Source organism: Peromyscus maniculatus, chromosome 13 (assembly GCF_049852395.1).
Source record: "Peromyscus maniculatus bairdii isolate BWxNUB_F1_BW_parent chromosome 13, HU_Pman_BW_mat_3.1, whole genome shotgun sequence".
Classification (NCBI taxonomy): domain Eukaryota; kingdom Metazoa; phylum Chordata; class Mammalia; order Rodentia; family Cricetidae; genus Peromyscus; species Peromyscus maniculatus.
Window position 1 is genome coordinate 41960383 of NC_134864.1, and position 16559 is coordinate 41976941.

Sequence of the window (16559 nt, forward strand, 5' to 3'; positions counted from 1 at the left end):
AGCATCTGTCCATCTTTGTCTCCCCACAGCTGGGATTACAGATGTGGGCCGTGGCCCCAGGCTTTGTTTTTTTTTTTTTTTTTTTTTTTTTTTTTTTTTTTTTTTTTGGTTTTTCGAGACAGGGTTTCTCTGTGTAGTTTTGGAGCCTTTCCTAGATCTCACTCTGTAGACCAGGCTGACCTCGAACTCACAGAGATCCGGTTGGCTCTGCCTCCCGAGTGCTGGGATTAAAGGCGTGCGACACCACCGCCGGCGGCCTCAGGCTTTCTGTGTGTGACAATTATTTCCTATTTTACACCCTAATTGGATCTATCCCACTACTCATTGCCCTTATTTATATCCCAAACTCAAGGCAAGCACTACACTCACTGGGCCATCTTCCTGTCCCATCCCGCAATCACTGCTTTTCAACATGAGAGCTCACAAAAGGTGACCAGTGGGGATCACTTACATGACACAGGGGATTTTAGCTTCTGCTGTTCTGTTGAAGAAGACGATGAGCGCTTCTTTCTGCTGCTGTTTCTGTGGGAAGAGAGGATGAGAATTTAAAAACCTACTCTCGGTGCTCTGGAATTAGCTGACCCAACTGGAAATACTCTGAGCTTTCTCCATCTTAGCAACTACTCTATCCTAGCACATTTCAAAACTATTACCCAGTGTTTGTATGACTCCAGCTCTGCTTGCTTTATTTATTTATTTATTTTGGTTTTTCAAGACAGGGTTTCTCTGTGTAGCTTTGGTGCCTGTCCTGGATCTTGCTCTGTAGACCAGGCTGGCCTTGAACTCACAGAGCTTCGCCTGCCTCTGCCTCCCGGAGTTCAGGGATTAAAGGCGTGAGCCACCGCTGCCAGCTTTCCAATTCTTCTTCTTCTTCCTCCTCCTCCTCCTCCTTCTTCTTCTTCTTCTTCTTCCTCTTCTTCTTCCTCCTCCTCTTCCTCCTTCTTCTTCTTCTTCTTTTTTTTGGTTTTTCGAGACAGGGTTTCTCTGTGTAGCTTTGCGCCTTTCCTGGAACTCACTTGGTAGCCCAGGCTGGCCTCGAACTCACAGAGATCCGCCTGCCTCTGCCTCCCGGAGTGCAGGGATTAAAGGCGTGAGCCACCGCTGCCCGGCTTTCCAATTCTTCTTTTAAAATACATATATCAGGCTGGAGAGATGGCTCAGGAGTTAAGAGCACTGGCTTCTCTTTCATATAGCCCGGGTTCAATTCCCAGCTCTCGCATGGTGGCTCACAGGAATCTGACACCCTCTCCTAGCCGCACGACAGGCACCAGGCTCACATGCAGTATAAAAGCATAATGTAGACAAATACATAGAAAATAAAACAATAAGGGGTGGCAGCAAGGGTGGAGCACTGGCTCAGCAGTTCAGAGGACCCCACTTTGACTCCCAGCACCCACATGGTGGCTCACAACCATCCGTAACTCCAGATGCAGTGTATCCAATGTTCTGATCCCTCCAGGCATCAAGTACGCACACACGGTACATAGGCAAAACATTCATGCATAAAAAATAGGAATAAGTCTGATAAAATTTTAAAAAATAAAACATATTGCTCATTACATATATATTTATATTTAATTATACAAAAATATATTTTATATATACAGGTTATATGTAGACATATAAAATGCCCATGTATAGGCATATAGAAATATATATATTTAAAAGTGTATATATGTGTGTGTGTGTATATATATATATATATATATATATATATATATATATATATATATATATATATTTAATATTCTACCAAATAGCAGAAGTAGAAATTGTAGTGTTTCTAGGGAGCTCAAATATCTGGGCTTGGAACCTGATGGTAAGAGTTCATAGCCAATACACATAGAGCAACATACCTATAAAGTCACAAGTACTCAATAAATGCCACTTATTCTAAGTGTTTGCCTTTATTCTACACGGCAGACATCTACTACTGACGTCTACTGTATTTTTCTTTTTCTCTCTTTGCAACACTGGGGATCGAACCCCGGGACCTGCACATGCTAAGCAAGTATTCCACCACTGACCTACATCCCCATCCTTGTGCACTTTAATGGGGGGAGAAATCAATAATTTTATCTTTAAAAAGAAAGGAAAAACTTTCCCAAACCAAGCAGACATCATACTATCCATGAATGGTCACATTTCTTTTCTAGCTGTGGGCAAGGGGTTTTTAAACAACTTGTGCCCTTTGTTCCTTGACTCCTCGATTCTTATTAAAATAGATGCACTGGGGTTCCCCGATTTCTTTTCTAACTGGAAATCTGAACGGCCTGCCAACTGACAAGGGGGAAGGGATGCTGTCACCGAGACTCTGCATGGACCTGCTTCATTTTCTTCTTCGCTGATCGGAAACCAGCTTTAGACAAAGGCCATTATAGCCAGCTTTCCTCAGCCTTTGAGGAAACAGTTCCAGCTGAAAAATGAGAAAAGCTTTCATGATAACAGGTTTTATAAATTGGCTGCTTGGCCTTCACTTTTATATACAAAGGTTATAATAATGTCTTGTAGACAGAGAGGTGTCAAAGAACAAAGAACCAGCCCTTGACAGACAAGCCAGCAGAGCCTGACGGAGCGACCATGATGTAGGCTGAGAGGTACTTGGGCTAAAAGTAAGGATAACAAGGGTCCTTCTGCTGAGCCGCGAGTCTCCTTATTTGGCTAACACCATGAAAACATGGTTCTGTTTAACCTCATCGACTCGAGGTTTTACAGCTGTGGGGCTCTGTCTGTGGGCATCCTATGCACTGGCCAGCCACTGCTCCTGCTTCCTGGATGAAGTTAAACATTGGATTTGCAGCAGATGGCAGGGGTGGGCTGAAAAGGCCTCTGGGCTCTAGCCTGGATGTTGGAAGAACTTACTGAGCTCAGACTTTACTTCCATAATCTCCAAAAGAGGATGAGAACTCTACAGTATCTAAGACAAGGGTGACAGTCACCAGCAGGCAGTATGGACCTCCAGCCTTATGGACCTCCAGCACCCTGTCCTACTTATGGAAGCATTAAGATACACCCCCTCAAAGGAAAGGGGTGTGTACGGCTGCTTAAAGTTAGGAAATACCCAACATTCCTAATTGTCATGACTTATCTTTAATTTTACTAATAAAATATTGTTTTGTTGGTTTGATGGGAAGTCAAACTATCAGGCTACATGTGAAATAATATGTGGCATTATGCAGCACACTCAAAGAGCTGGACACACTGGTGCAGGTTAAAAGTTGCTCACTCGACTGCTGAACTAACCATAGCGCACACACGCACACACACACACACACACACTGCTTTGTTTTAGTTTTAGAAACACTAATGGCCTTATTCCATTCACTCATACAACAAAACACCACCATACTAGCAAAACCCAAACCAAAACTGTATCTTTGAATCTAAAAATAATGCATGCCTGTCTCCCCATTAACATTATATTTGCTGCCCTTGTTCACTGGTCAGGCAGTAAGGGCACACCTAGGAAGTACCAGCAGGTGGATCTCCGTGAGTTCCAGGCTAGCCAGGTCTACATAGTAAGACTCTGTCTCGAATGCAAGTAATGGGCTGGGGTGAGCGCAGTGGTAAAGCACACATTCAGCGTGAGCAAGGCTCTGGGTTTAATCCACAGCACAGCACCCCCGCAACCCCTTGCGAGAGGGGGAGGGGGAGAGGGAGAGAGGGAGAGGGAACACTTAAAATTTATAAATAAAGTTTCTATTCACTATTTATTGTAGAGATCAGCAAAAGATCACCAAGATTGATTTTTAGGACAGCGCCTTCTGTGCTACCAAAATATAACTACACATGGTGGCAAACAGTTACAATCTCAGTCAGCAGGAGTCAGAGGAAAAAGGATTGTGAGTTGGAAACTAGCCTGGGCTACGAGCAAGACCCTGTCTCTAAAGACAAACCAAAGCACGAGCCACCACAAGAAGAAGAAACATGATCTGTCATGTCCACATCAGGAACTACCACAGGGACTACACCTCCTTTTCCCGGGGGTATGCAGGTCATCACACGTAATTGAGCAGACAGTAAATATGCTATGACAACTCACCAGGGCTTCCTCTATCCCACCCAATTTCTTTCTTTTTTTTTAAAAGATTTATTTATTTATTATGTATACACTGTTCTAGCCTGCATGTATACCTACATGCCAAAAGAGGGCACCAGATCTCATTTTAGATGGTTGTGAGCCACCATGTGGGTGCTGGGAATTGAACTCAGGACCTCTGGAGGAGCAGCCAGTGCTCTTAACCTCTGAGCCATCTCTCCAGGCCCCCACCCAATTTCTTACAAGTCACTGGCCAGCCTTGCTTCTCCCGCCACAACACTGAAACATTGCACATTTCATCTCTTGTTGTTCTGTGTATTTTGTCACTTCTCAGAGGCTGACATCGCAGCGGTGGCTGACTGGTTTTGTCTGGGGACTATCGGGGTCCAGACGAAGCTCTGTGATGTGACAAAAATTAGCAGGGGTTGTTTATTTTCTTGCTAATGAAAAGCATAAGGCTTTCTCCCAAAAGACAGACAGAGCTGGTGTAGAGTTCTCTATAGCACTTCCTACAGCACAGCACTGAAGAAGAGTATGAAGAAAGAGCCGAGCAGCAGGGCATCTTGTATGCTGTATCTAACCTCAGCTCTGTGAGCCTCATTTCACTCTCTGTAAACACGAACTGCAACTCCTGACAACCCAAATGCATGGCCCAGCCCCACATCGGCATACTTGCATGCATGCTCTCTACACACACACACACACACACACACACACACACACACACACACACACACACACACACAAACACATGCACGCACACACGCACATGCAGGTCAGGCGAGGAGTGAAATGGGTTGGCTCTTCTTGCTCAGGCAGGGTGAAAAGACAATGAAAAGCCACATTCGGAGAACTCGGACCACGCGCACAGAGCAGCTTTCAGGACCCCCATGGAGGCACCCGTTCCACAGCCCCACTCACCGTTTTGATCTCCATCATTTCTTTGGCCGCTGCATCCAGGGCCGCCTTGGCCCTGGTGCTGATCCGACCAGGGTTGACCACCACCATCTTGCGCTGCTTGGCTGGAAGCTGGGAAAGAACGTCAGACTTGAGCCGCCTCAGCATGACTGCCTCCTCCAGCAGCAGCTTCAGCTCGCCCAGGTTGGAGGAGCCCGAGTAGTCCCAGCCCCAAGGGAGCTGAGGAGAAAGAGAGGGTGTCTGTTAGCCTCAGAACTCCAGGCAGCACTCTGTTTTCCTATCGCCCCACTGTGTTCGGACCACTTCAAGAGGCTTCACAAGACTGGATGGACCCCAACTGAGACAGATGAGGGTAGAAAGGATGTGGGAAAAGCCAGGCATGAGATAAACTAAAAACCCATGTCACGGCAGCCCACAATCTGAAACTAACATTTCTATCAGCTTAAATGATTGGTGTTTGGGTTCGAAGAGCCCAGAAGATAGGTTTGTGCTGGTCTCTGGCTGAAATCAGATCACAATTTTGGAATTCAGGGTTCCCTTGCGCAGCGGGTAGGCTGAGAGTTCAGATTCTACTCGCTCTCCTTATAGCTATAGGAGGTGTGAGAAACTAACGTAAAAACCCTGGCTGGGTGTAATGGCTGACGGTAGAGCATTTGCCTGGCATATGCCAGGCCTTGGGTTTGAACGCGTCCCAGCAATCAATTGATCAGACACCAATCAACCGAGCATCAGTTATATCCTATCCTTCCCCAGTACTCCCACTAGAAACAGGACTGTTTTCTTAGCGGAACACCAGAGGGCACGGGGCCTCTGCTGCTCTGCACACTCACAACTCAGTTGCTTTCCTGCCTCGCCTTCCCCGGACCATGAGCTACCTGAGGTGAGGAGCTGGGCTTGCTCACTTTTGAGGAGTCAAACTACCTAGCACAATGCTGGAGACAGGGTAAGTGTCTGCTAAACCGGGAGAAGAAAGAGATGGCCAAAGATGGAGAGAGAGATTGGTCTAGTGCTGTTTTTTTTTAATTAAAAAAAAAAGGGGGGGGGGTGCAAATTGCAAATTCAGGGGAGTTCTTAGTAAATGCTCCTAGACAGTCACTGGGTATCAGATGAGCTTGGTACAGGGTGCTTTCTCTAGTGAGGTCTCTCTCTGTCTGTCTCTGTCTCTGTCTCTGTCTCTCTCTCTCTCTCTCTCTCTCTCTCTCTCTTTCTCTCTCAAAGAGATTTATTTATTTATTATATATACAATATTCCACCTGCATATATGCCTGTAGGCCAGAAGAAGGCGCCAGATCTCATTACAGGTGGTTGTGAGCCACCATGTGGTTGCTGGGGATTGAACTCAGGACCTCTGGAAGAGCAGTCAGTGCTCTTAACCTCTGATCCATCTCTCCAGCCCCTCTAGTGAGGTCTCTTAGTGAATGAACCTAGGGGGAGGAGAAACAGCTTGCCCTCTAAGATATACTCTGGAAAAATCTTGGAAAGATGTGAATATCATAATTAATTTGGATATCTTGCCCCCAGGTTTAATGCTCCTATCCCTTAACCTTGTAGGTTAAAACTGAATAATGCCGGCCGGGCGGCGGTGGCGCAAACCTTTAATCCCAGCACTCGGGAGGCAGAGGCAGGCGGATCTCTGTGAGTTCGAGGCCAGCCTGGGCTACCAAGTGAGATCCAGGAAAAGGCGCAAAGCTACACAGAGAAACCCTGTCTCGAAAAACCAAAAACCAAAAAACCAAACAAAAAACCTGAATAATGCCAAAGATTTTAAATCACATTCTAACAAGGTCCCATGCACTGGGCTGGGAGGAACAAAGGACATGAGGAAGACCCAGACACTGTCTACACCTATGGTTTGTTGAGGTGAGGAAAGTGGGTGGGAAGGAGTTGAGGATGGAGCCACACAGTGTCAGAGACTGGGGAGGGGTGGCCGGACACTGGGAACAGAGGAAGGAACAATGGAGTCCGAAGGACGACTCCACCTTTAGTGCTTCCAGTGGGTGTTACCTACAGACTCAGCTAGTTGAGGGAGGGATCCTATTCAGAAAGCAGATCATTTGCAAATAGGACCAAAGTAAAAACACACAGGAAACGGATCAACAGTCTACTCTGGAAACAATCATGGAGAAGGTGGGTTGCAGACTGTGTTAATGAAATACAAGGCTTTTAAACACATTCAACAACTGAGAAGCCACCTTCACAACCATCTAACCAAAGTCTGCCATTAACTCTGCAAAGCACTGTAATTTGCATTACACGTACTTTGTGAGTAAATGGAAATGTTTTAAAATATCTTTTTTAAAGGAGTTTTAAAATATGGGAATCAATCATGAATTCACATGGCAGGGATTTTCACTCATAGATTGTCTGTGAGTAACTGCAGCCATTTCTCCCAAGTATCAGCGGCTTTGATGCAAATAGAGGCTCGCTGTATTTGTGATTTGATCATAAGACAAATGACTAAGGTCGGACTGGGTGAGGATTTACAAACAGTGATACTGATTGCATTACATTTCTGTTTGTGGTACTCTCTCTCTTCTATCCTTGGAGAACTGGAGCTGTGCAGGCAGCGGGTTTGGAGTCATCTTCAGAGGGGTGATTTGTGGGTCAGGGGCAACTATCCCCTCAGAATACACTAGGAAACCACTCAGGACACAGGCTCACAGAGAAGCCCTCCCAAGTCGGCTTGAAATCCTGCCCCATTTCATCTGCTCCAAGAGTCTCTATGTAGAGATGACTTCCTCCCAGGCCAAAAACCCTATTACTTCACCCGCTTTCTTGGCTCTGCTTGGGCTCTTCCCCCTAACTTGCTCAGTGCCTTTTCTGGGTCTGCTTCTGGTGTGGACTTTCCCTCTGCAGCCCCAGCTCCAAGCCTTGCACAGGAGCTGTAAGGTGGACCCAGACAGCACCGCTCAGAGTCCTACACATCCGTGCAGTAACTACTGGACCCTCTCCTAGAGAACACTACCTGCAATCACCACATATGTTAAAACTTAGGACAGATTTCATCTTGCCTTTGAAAGCACTCTAAGGTCAAAACCAGAGGCGAACTCTAATGAAATGTTTGTCTGGGTTTCTGGCCCGTTTCTTGGTTCACACATTGGAAAGACAGGTGTGGACACAAAGGTAAAAGACTAGGGGCTAGGGAGACGAGGATGAATACCCGCTTGGCATCACAGTAGCGAAGTCCAAAGGCATGAAACTGAGGGAAGAATGTCGGCTTGACGGCAATGATCTGTGTGTAGAGCTCTGCAGGCCGGGACATGGCTGGCGTGCCCGACAGGAGGATCACTCTCTTGGCAACCTAGAGACAACACAGCCAGAGATGCTCTCAACACAGTGAGGAGGAAATGATGGAGACTCCTGCCCCATGAGAGATTCCTTAATACAAAAGAGCAAAAATGCCACACTGAGCTAGCAGCTGGATGCCCCACATCCTACCCCAGGAACAAAATCCCCCAGGCCACAGCAGCTTCATCTTTCACTTCCTGGGCTCTCTCACTGCTGGCTCTCAACTTTAAGCATATACATATTAATTGGTGTGTGTGCGTGCGTGCGTGTGTGCGTGAAGGTCATCGGATTCCTTGCAGCTGGAGCCAGAGGTGATTGTAAACAGCACAATTCTGGAAGAGCAGCAAGTGCTTCACTGTGGGAGCCCGTTCTGGGGTTCCTCGTGGCTTTACCCAGCAGGTCTGAATAGAGGATGATCAGGACCACGGGCCTGAGTGCAGGTGTCTGAGATGGTCTGCACTTGGCTGTGCTGGGGGAGGAGGTCTTTTGCTCCACCCCTTGGCGTCTCTATAAAAACCCTGGACCAGAGACAGTCGGGGCCCCGTTGGAATAGGTTCCAGGCCCTCTCGAGACTATCCTTTATTTTCTATCTGTTTATCTCCGCAACATTCTCCGCTATAAATCCTTCTATCTAATATTTCCTGCTGATCACACTCAAGAAAACTCTGGGAAGCTGTGGGGGTGGTGGGTAAACGCCCCACACTTCACCCCCGCGCCTTCTCTCCAGCCAGTTCTCAACTTTTAAACATCTCAGATCTTTCCTTTATCAAAGATGCCAAAGACAAGCCCACTCCAGAACTGTGTGGTCTCTAAGTCAGGGCGGGCGCTCTACCCAGAGAAAAAGACCACACGTGTTGCAAAACCCAAAGAGCACTGCTGACGTGAGCACCAGATGTCCTTCCTTCAGTCCCTCCTAGCTGCTGTCACACACAGCACACACACCTCCCGAACCATCTGGACTGGGGCCCTTGTTCGACCGCAAGGCTCTTGGGGGTGTGGTGGCTATTCTTGGTTGTCAATGTGACTACATCTGGAATTAACTAAAACCCCAGTGATCAGGCACACCTGTGAGGGATTTTATCTTAATTAAATCATTTGACGTGGGAAGACCCACTTCTAATCCAGATCTTTGAGGTGGGAAGAGCCACCTTTAATCTGGGCCACACCTTCTGCTGGTAGCCTTAATATAAAGGACACGGATGATGGAAGCTTGCTCTCTCTTTGCCTGCTTGTTCTCACTCTCTAGCAAGTCCATTCCTTCACTGGCATTAGAGCCTACTTTTTCGGGATTCTGGTGTATACTGAAGACCAGCTCAGACATCCAGCGTCATGGACAGAACCACTGGATTCCTAGAACTTCCATTGGTTCCAGCCAACCAGTGTTGGAATAGCTGGACCACAGCCTGTAATCCGTTCTAATAAATCAATCTCTCTCTCTCTCTCTCTCTCTCTCTCTCTCTCTCTCTCTCTGTCTCTCTCTCTGTCTCTCTGTCTCTCTCTGTCTCTCTCTCTCTGTCTCTGTCTCTCTCTCTCTCTCTCTGTAAGTTCTGTTCCCCTAGAGAACCCTGAGATTAGGACTGGGCTGCTCCTACTTACTTTCTGTAGCACTTTGTGCTTGGCACAAAGTAGGTAATCAATCAGTGTACACTACATGCTGAGAAAAACTCAGGGAACGTGAGGTAAGCACAAGGGACCCAGTGCTGGAACAAAGAGATCAATAGGCCTGAATTTCCTGCAGAACACATTTCTGATATTCATGTTAAATTTACCATAATGACCCTGCTAACATCAAGAGTAATGACAGAGAAAGCCTGTGTAGAAGCCTCCAGTTCAGTGGTTCTCCACCTTCCCGACGCTGCGACCTTTAATACAGTTCCTCACGTTGTGGTGACTCCCCCCACACACCATAAAATTATTTTTGTTGCTACTTTATAACTGTTATTTTGCTGCTGGATGAATCATAATGTAAATATCTGAAATGCAGGATATCTGATGTGCGACCCCTGTGAAAGGGTCGTTTGCCTCCCACAAAGGGATTTCGACCCACAGGTTGAGAACCACTGCTCTAGCTGATGTTTTTTGTATATAGTGTATGTACATATTCATGTAGGTGTGTGCAAGTGTCGTGGAGGTGCACATGGGTGACGTGTTCACAGAGGCCAATGGTCCACGCCATGTGTCTTCTTCAATCACTGTTTACCTTATTTTCTGACAGAGGGTTTCTTATTCATTCAGCTAAGCCAGCGGGCCAATGAGCTCTAAGGATCTGACTCTGCTCAAAACCCAGCACTAGGGATTTGAACTCAGATCTCCATGCTTATGCAGCAGGCAATTACTCACTAATTTTTTTTTTTTAAAGGAAAAATGTCTGTTCTAACTTTACTGTATTTTAAGACTCAAGCTCATTGTGTAATTACTAAGAACTTTTTAAATGGTGGACCCAGACCAAGCTCCACTGACCAAGCTCAGCCTGGGTCTGCAGCAGTGGCCAGGAGGGAAACACAGAGCCGGTTGATCCAGCTCCAGGGGAGTCCAGGTTCTTCACTTCCCTGACTCCGACTTGACCCAGGCAGATCACTCCCAAATCATACCTTAGTGAGATGGGAAAGAGTGAGACCGAGAGGAGACCGTGCCACAACAACCATCAAGTCGCCACACGGTGAGAGGTGAAATCCCCTCAGCTTTGGGGGAGACCCCACTGCGGGGCTCAGTGCCTAGAAACTGCTTGCCAACCACAGTAACCTCGTGCTAACGACAGAAACACAGGGCAGTCACAAGAAGTACGTGTCCAAAGGGAGGAAATCAGGTTTCCAAATGGATACGCTGCTCATGAAAATAAAGGTGTAACATGAAGAAAGAGGATTCCTCCAAATATACAATAGGCACAATTCTCAAAATGTGTTTCTTCCTTCTCAGCCACGGCCAGTGCCTAATCCCATTCTGATGGCAGAGCCAGGAGTTCCTCTGGCTATGATTTCCTGCGCAGTTTAACTCGGGCCCATTAAGATAACACTGGGTACATGGTATCTCTGTGGCGTTAGCCTATTTTAAGGAAAGTGGCAAAAGCCCCCCCCCTCACGCGTCTCCCCCGCTCCCCCCCCCAAAAAAATAGTGGAAACAGAAAGTTTCAATAGGAGACATCTGCCCACCATCTACAATGTGTTCCCAACGCCTCTGTGTTTGCCTGGACAGAGCCTGGGCTAAACCAGCTCCCAGGTCAGGCGGCAGATTCACCCTGGGACGAGTCAGTCGTTAGTTCCCTCATACCCTTCCCAGATGGAAGCAATAGGGGAAGGACTAAGGGAAGGGTGTGGGGGCTGAAAAACAGAGGGTGTACTGCAGGAAAGAGAAAGGCTGGCTTTGAGAAGAAACCAGAACAGCATCTCATCTGCCATGGAATGACGTAACCTGCTCCCTGTTCAGACCCAAAACTGTGATCAGTCATCTATAAGGCCTTGGATCTGTGCCCAGCTGGAAATAGTTGCTATGCTTGGTCTATCTCTGAGAAACCCACACCTAGGAAAAGAAAATGTATAAAAATGACATAAACCCCTAATGCTAAGTTAAACACTGTATCGTCAACTCCCCAGGCTGAGGGAAGACAGTGGCATCTGAGAAAAACCCAGTGAACAACATAAAAGAACTCTGGTGTCAGGAAGACAGCAGTTCCTAAGCAGACACTGTGAGGGCAGCTGGCCATCTGAGCCGTTTCCTCGGAGCTGAGCGGCAGAAGTCCTGCAGGACTCTGCAATGCAGGACAAGTTAGAGCATCTAATGCACCAAGGAGAATGCCCTGCAGTTAGCCAAAGCAGATAAGCCACGCACAGAGGGGAAGTGTGAGCCCAGCGATGCTTGAGGCAAAGAACCGGGGTTATTTCGAGTCCATACAACAAATCCAAAGAGAACAAAAGGGTACATACACATTTTGGTGGACTTATACAGCACATACATATGCTGTATGTAAGGGTGAGGCAGTCATTTGGAATGACATGGAATGATTTTCAGGACACACAATCCAGGGGAAAATAATAGGGATAAAGCAGTGGTTGTTATAAAACTAGGTGTGGGGAATGGATGAAGTCCTGAGCGAATGTGTTTTGTTGACATGAGCATGGCCATGTCAGGACCCCAGTGCCACACACCATGGAAATGGAAAAGCCTTCCCTGGTTTAGGTCAGGGAAATGACAAAGCCAGCCCCTTGTCCAAGTACTGATTTTATTGTTTTTTGTTTTTTGTTTTTTTGAGACAGGGTTTCTCTGTGTAGTTTTGGTGCCTGTCCTGGATCTCGCTCTGTAGCCCAGGCTGGCCTCGGAACTCACAGAGATCTGCCTGTCTCTGCTTCCGGAGTGCTGGGATTAAAGACATGCGCCACCACCGCCCGGCATCCAAGTACTGATGTTAAGAGGATTGACCGTTAGCTAAAATCAGTGTATGCAGAAACTATTAACCATAGCTGCCTCCTCCAGATGACTGCAATCTGAGAATGCTCCCTACAGAAACTTCCCACTGAGATGAGCTAGCCACTCTCCTCCTCCAGCTGCATAAGAAACCTGCTTCCTCATTCAGTGGTATAGAATAAATACACGGAGTTTTCCGGCTGCTAGTGTGCCTCTGTCAGAGTGCACAGCCCACCCAATCCCAGCTTTTCAGTAGGTATGTCTATTGCCTGCTCTCTCATCACCCCAGGCAGGCCAGCTCCAAAGCTGGTTGGAGCAGCTAGGTATGGTGGCACACACCTGTGATCTCCACAAGAGAGAGGCAGAGGCAGAAAGATCAGGAGTTCAAGACCAGCCTGGGCTATACAATGCCCTGTCTCCAAAAGGAAGAAAAAGGAAACAATGAAAATCCAGGGGCTGGAGAATACTCCGCAGGACAGAAGAAAACACACATTTAGAATCAGGCTCCTACAGAAGTAAACCATGAATCTGATCGCTAAGGCTATCTCTGAGGGACAGCAAAGGCCAGGGGTCCAAAGACGGGAGGAGAAGACAAGTTTTTTTTGTTTATTTGTTTTACTGTACTGTAATCTTTGTAAACTTAATCATCTATTTATTTTAAAAGTAAAACATAAACAAAAATCTCAGAGTTTTAGCTGGCATCTCATTTAGCCGATTATCAGAACTAGGGACTCCAGAACTAAGCATGGTGTCATGGACCTGAGGAGTGGGGTCCAGGACACAGAACAGACAAGGGTCGGACTTCATCAGAATGTGTACAGAGAAAGGCTTGACCCTGCTCTACAGGCTCACTGTTGCCCACCCTGAAGCCAGAACACACGCCAGCCCACGGGCTCAGGGACAGGTGCAGATCTGAGAACACGTGGGAAAAAAAAGACGTACACAGTGGACCATCTAGTTAACCACAGGCCTCAGACAATGTGAAACGGATTAATCAGCTTACCTAGACCAACCAGGTAAGCCTCAGCCTTGCCAGAGGTTCTGATGCCCACAGCCCTGGCCTGGTTCTATGCTTAGATAACATATCACACCCTGGCAGCTTTGCCAATACAAGTGATGTAGTTTCTCCTGAGCTGTTTAGTGACATGCTGTTACAGGTCCTCTTGTACTGGCAGGAAGCCAAAGGAAGACTCAGTCTCTTCTCATCTGAGTCTGTGGCCCTCAACAGGACTTCATGTGGACGGGGTTCTTGGCAGGATGTAAACTAGCACATAGCCCAGGAAGAGATGTCCAATACCAGCACTGAGTCCCACCCCTAGCTCATCGGCCTGGGCTGCCAACTGTTTGGCCAGGACGCCCTGCATGCCTGAGCAAAGAACATTGTATCAAGGCCCCAAGTCTCTCTCGGCCACACTTACCTTTAGGATGGGCACAGCTGCTCGGCAGCGGGCAGTCTTAATGTTTTTGAGGAAGTGTGATTCATCCTGAAAGAAAGAGCCACATGAGTAAAGAGAGACAGTCCTTGATACACAGGCAGTCCACATGACCTTTGGAGACCGTTCTGTTGAAAACATGGCATTTGATAGATTTATAGTTGTACATTCTGTATATAAGCAAACATAAAAGTTTCTATATTTTCTAAAAACAAAGGTGTTGTGAACATATTGGCATATTCCAGTTGCTTGCCAAATAGCTCTGAGCTATGGTACCCAGCTTCTCTACCCCTAGATATAATGGATATAATGGTAGCTCCTAGAATATCAGATTGCTATGCGTGAAATAAGCTAATGCAGGGACAGCCCGCAAAGTAGTCCTACTACCCAATGAGTATTCCCTGTGTCAGGGGCTACTGCGATCCTCCCTCTGTCCCTGAATCTGTTAAGTTCCCCCAGATTGCCCCATTTCAGCTATGATAGACAAAAGGGGCCTCAAAAGCACAATGGGCAGTGTGAGACTTCTCAAATGTCCGGAAAGCATCCCCCACATGCCTGGGCTACTACATTCATGATCCTGATTCAGGATAAGTCCTCATAAAAGTCACGAGAAAGCCATTTACAGAGAGAAGTTGCAGAAAACGTACCAGGCATGAAAGGGAACTGGCCCTTTCAAGCATGGGTAAAAAGGTACCACTGCCAGGGCAAGCCACACACAGCGGCTCAAGATAAGAAGCCTCATCCGCCGGGCGGTGGTGGCACACACCTTTAATCCCAGCACTCGGGAGGCAGAGGTAGGCAGATCTCTGTGAGTTCGAGGCCAGCCTGGTCTACTGAGTGAGTCCCAGGACAGGCTCCAAAGCTACACAGAGAAACCCTGTCTCGAAAAACCAAAAAAAAAGAAGCCTCATCTACAAAGTGTGTGTAGAGAGCCACCACTTCATCCCTTACTACAGTGAAGCCAGAAAATGGCAGGCTGTATGCTGCATCTGAGGACAGACCAACCCAAGTGGCTAGCAATTTGTCCAGAATCTCAAGGCTGCGTGAGTGATGAGCCAGGAACAGAAACACATGAATTCGGAAGCCACATGCCACAAAGCTCCAGTCAACGGTTCTCCCACATGCTAGCTCTGCAACTAAGGAAAAGGATGGATCTGCCTGCACTGTCAGCTCAAGTGAATTAAAGGCAGTACCATTTGCAAACACAGGGGAGAGTAGTGGTTATATATGAAACAGCTACTACGAGGTCACGGTCAGGAAAAGCAGCCATCACTGGCCCTACGTCCTAGAGCCACCGAGACCATCCCGGAATATTTCTGTTAATACTTCATTTCACCAGAATGCTGCAATCCTTTTAAAGCCACACCTGAATTTGTGCCAAGACCAACATGACGCCCCCGAAGACTCCTTACTCAAATAGCGTTGATAAAATATGTGTTCTTGTTTGCACACACTAAGAACATTGGGGGGTTCTCATTTCCAGACCACACTGACTATCCCCTGGGGTCCGCAACCATCTCCTCTCTTTCCCTGCTCTGGGTTCCAGCCGTGTTTGTATTTGGGAACCATGCCCACATACTCTATGCTCACAGCTGGCTGGGCACCAAGTTTGCCCAGGTGTTCACGATATGTGTGAGGAGCGAACAGGGAAGCCAGTTGCTGAAAGCAACACTGTCTGTCCGACTTGGAAGCAGGTGCAGATGTCTTTAAAAACAACTCAAGTAAAAACGGCTTTTCTTCTAGCAGGGAGGGCGACGTGTCTTCCAACCAGGTGAAAGAACGTGACTGACTGCCGAACCCCATGTCTGAACCACGACATTAACAAGGTGGTACCAATGCACGCACGCACCCTTGCAGGCAAGGCTTCAGGCCTTGGGACCCAGAGTGGCCTGGTGCACACATGCTGGCCCCCATCCCTGGTCTCACAGGAGGAGGCCAGGAGGGATGGACTGTTTTAAATGCTCCTCAGGAAAGTCTGGTACACAGTTAGGCATAAGAGCTGCTTCAGGAAAGGAATAGATCATTCCCTACCAAAGGAAGGCAGTGATTTCTATTGCCAGAGAGGATCAGTGAGGTCAAATTTCCAGGTCTGAGGAGCCCTTCAGAGTGTCTAAGAGATCAAATACTTCAGAACTCTGCCAAGTCACTTACGATAATGACGACTTTGAAGGGGGTTTTTAGCTGCCTTTCCAACTTGCTAAGAAGATCAAAACTAACAATGTTGACCAAGCCAGCTGTTAGGCGGCCCTTCCCGGTCACCACCACGTTGATGTTCTCTGGGCTCAGAGACGGCAGCCACCGAAGAAAGGCCTGCAGGGGACAGGGGACAGCGAAACAAAGTGACGACTCCAGCCAATGCATCGACAGCGTTCTCAGTGGGGACCAAGTTTCACACTCCTTGAAGACACACTCCCTCTCCACATTCTCCTGCATCTGCCAAACCTGGCCATCTCTCCCTGCCTCCAGTCCACTCCTCCCCCTTC

At 47.4% G+C, this 16559-nt stretch overlaps 1 protein-coding gene across 3 annotated transcripts in view; it reads right to left on the reverse strand.

Annotated features, from left to right (window-relative positions):
• Window positions 1-16559, reverse strand: part of Smarcal1 (SNF2 related chromatin remodeling annealing helicase 1) — a 46207-nt gene that overhangs the window by 14135 nt on the left and 15513 nt on the right. For all 3 annotated transcript variants that reach the window (XM_006972226.4, XM_076550166.1, XM_042260159.2), the window contains exons 9-13: window positions 16228-16386; window positions 14062-14127; window positions 8118-8258; window positions 4961-5176; window positions 452-522 (exon numbers count right to left, since the gene is read on the reverse strand). In XM_006972226.4, coding sequence (XP_006972288.1) covers window positions 452-522; window positions 4961-5176; window positions 8118-8258; window positions 14062-14127; window positions 16228-16386 — 653 coding nt within the window. The remainder of the gene's footprint in view (window positions 1-451; window positions 523-4960; window positions 5177-8117; window positions 8259-14061; window positions 14128-16227; window positions 16387-16559) is intronic.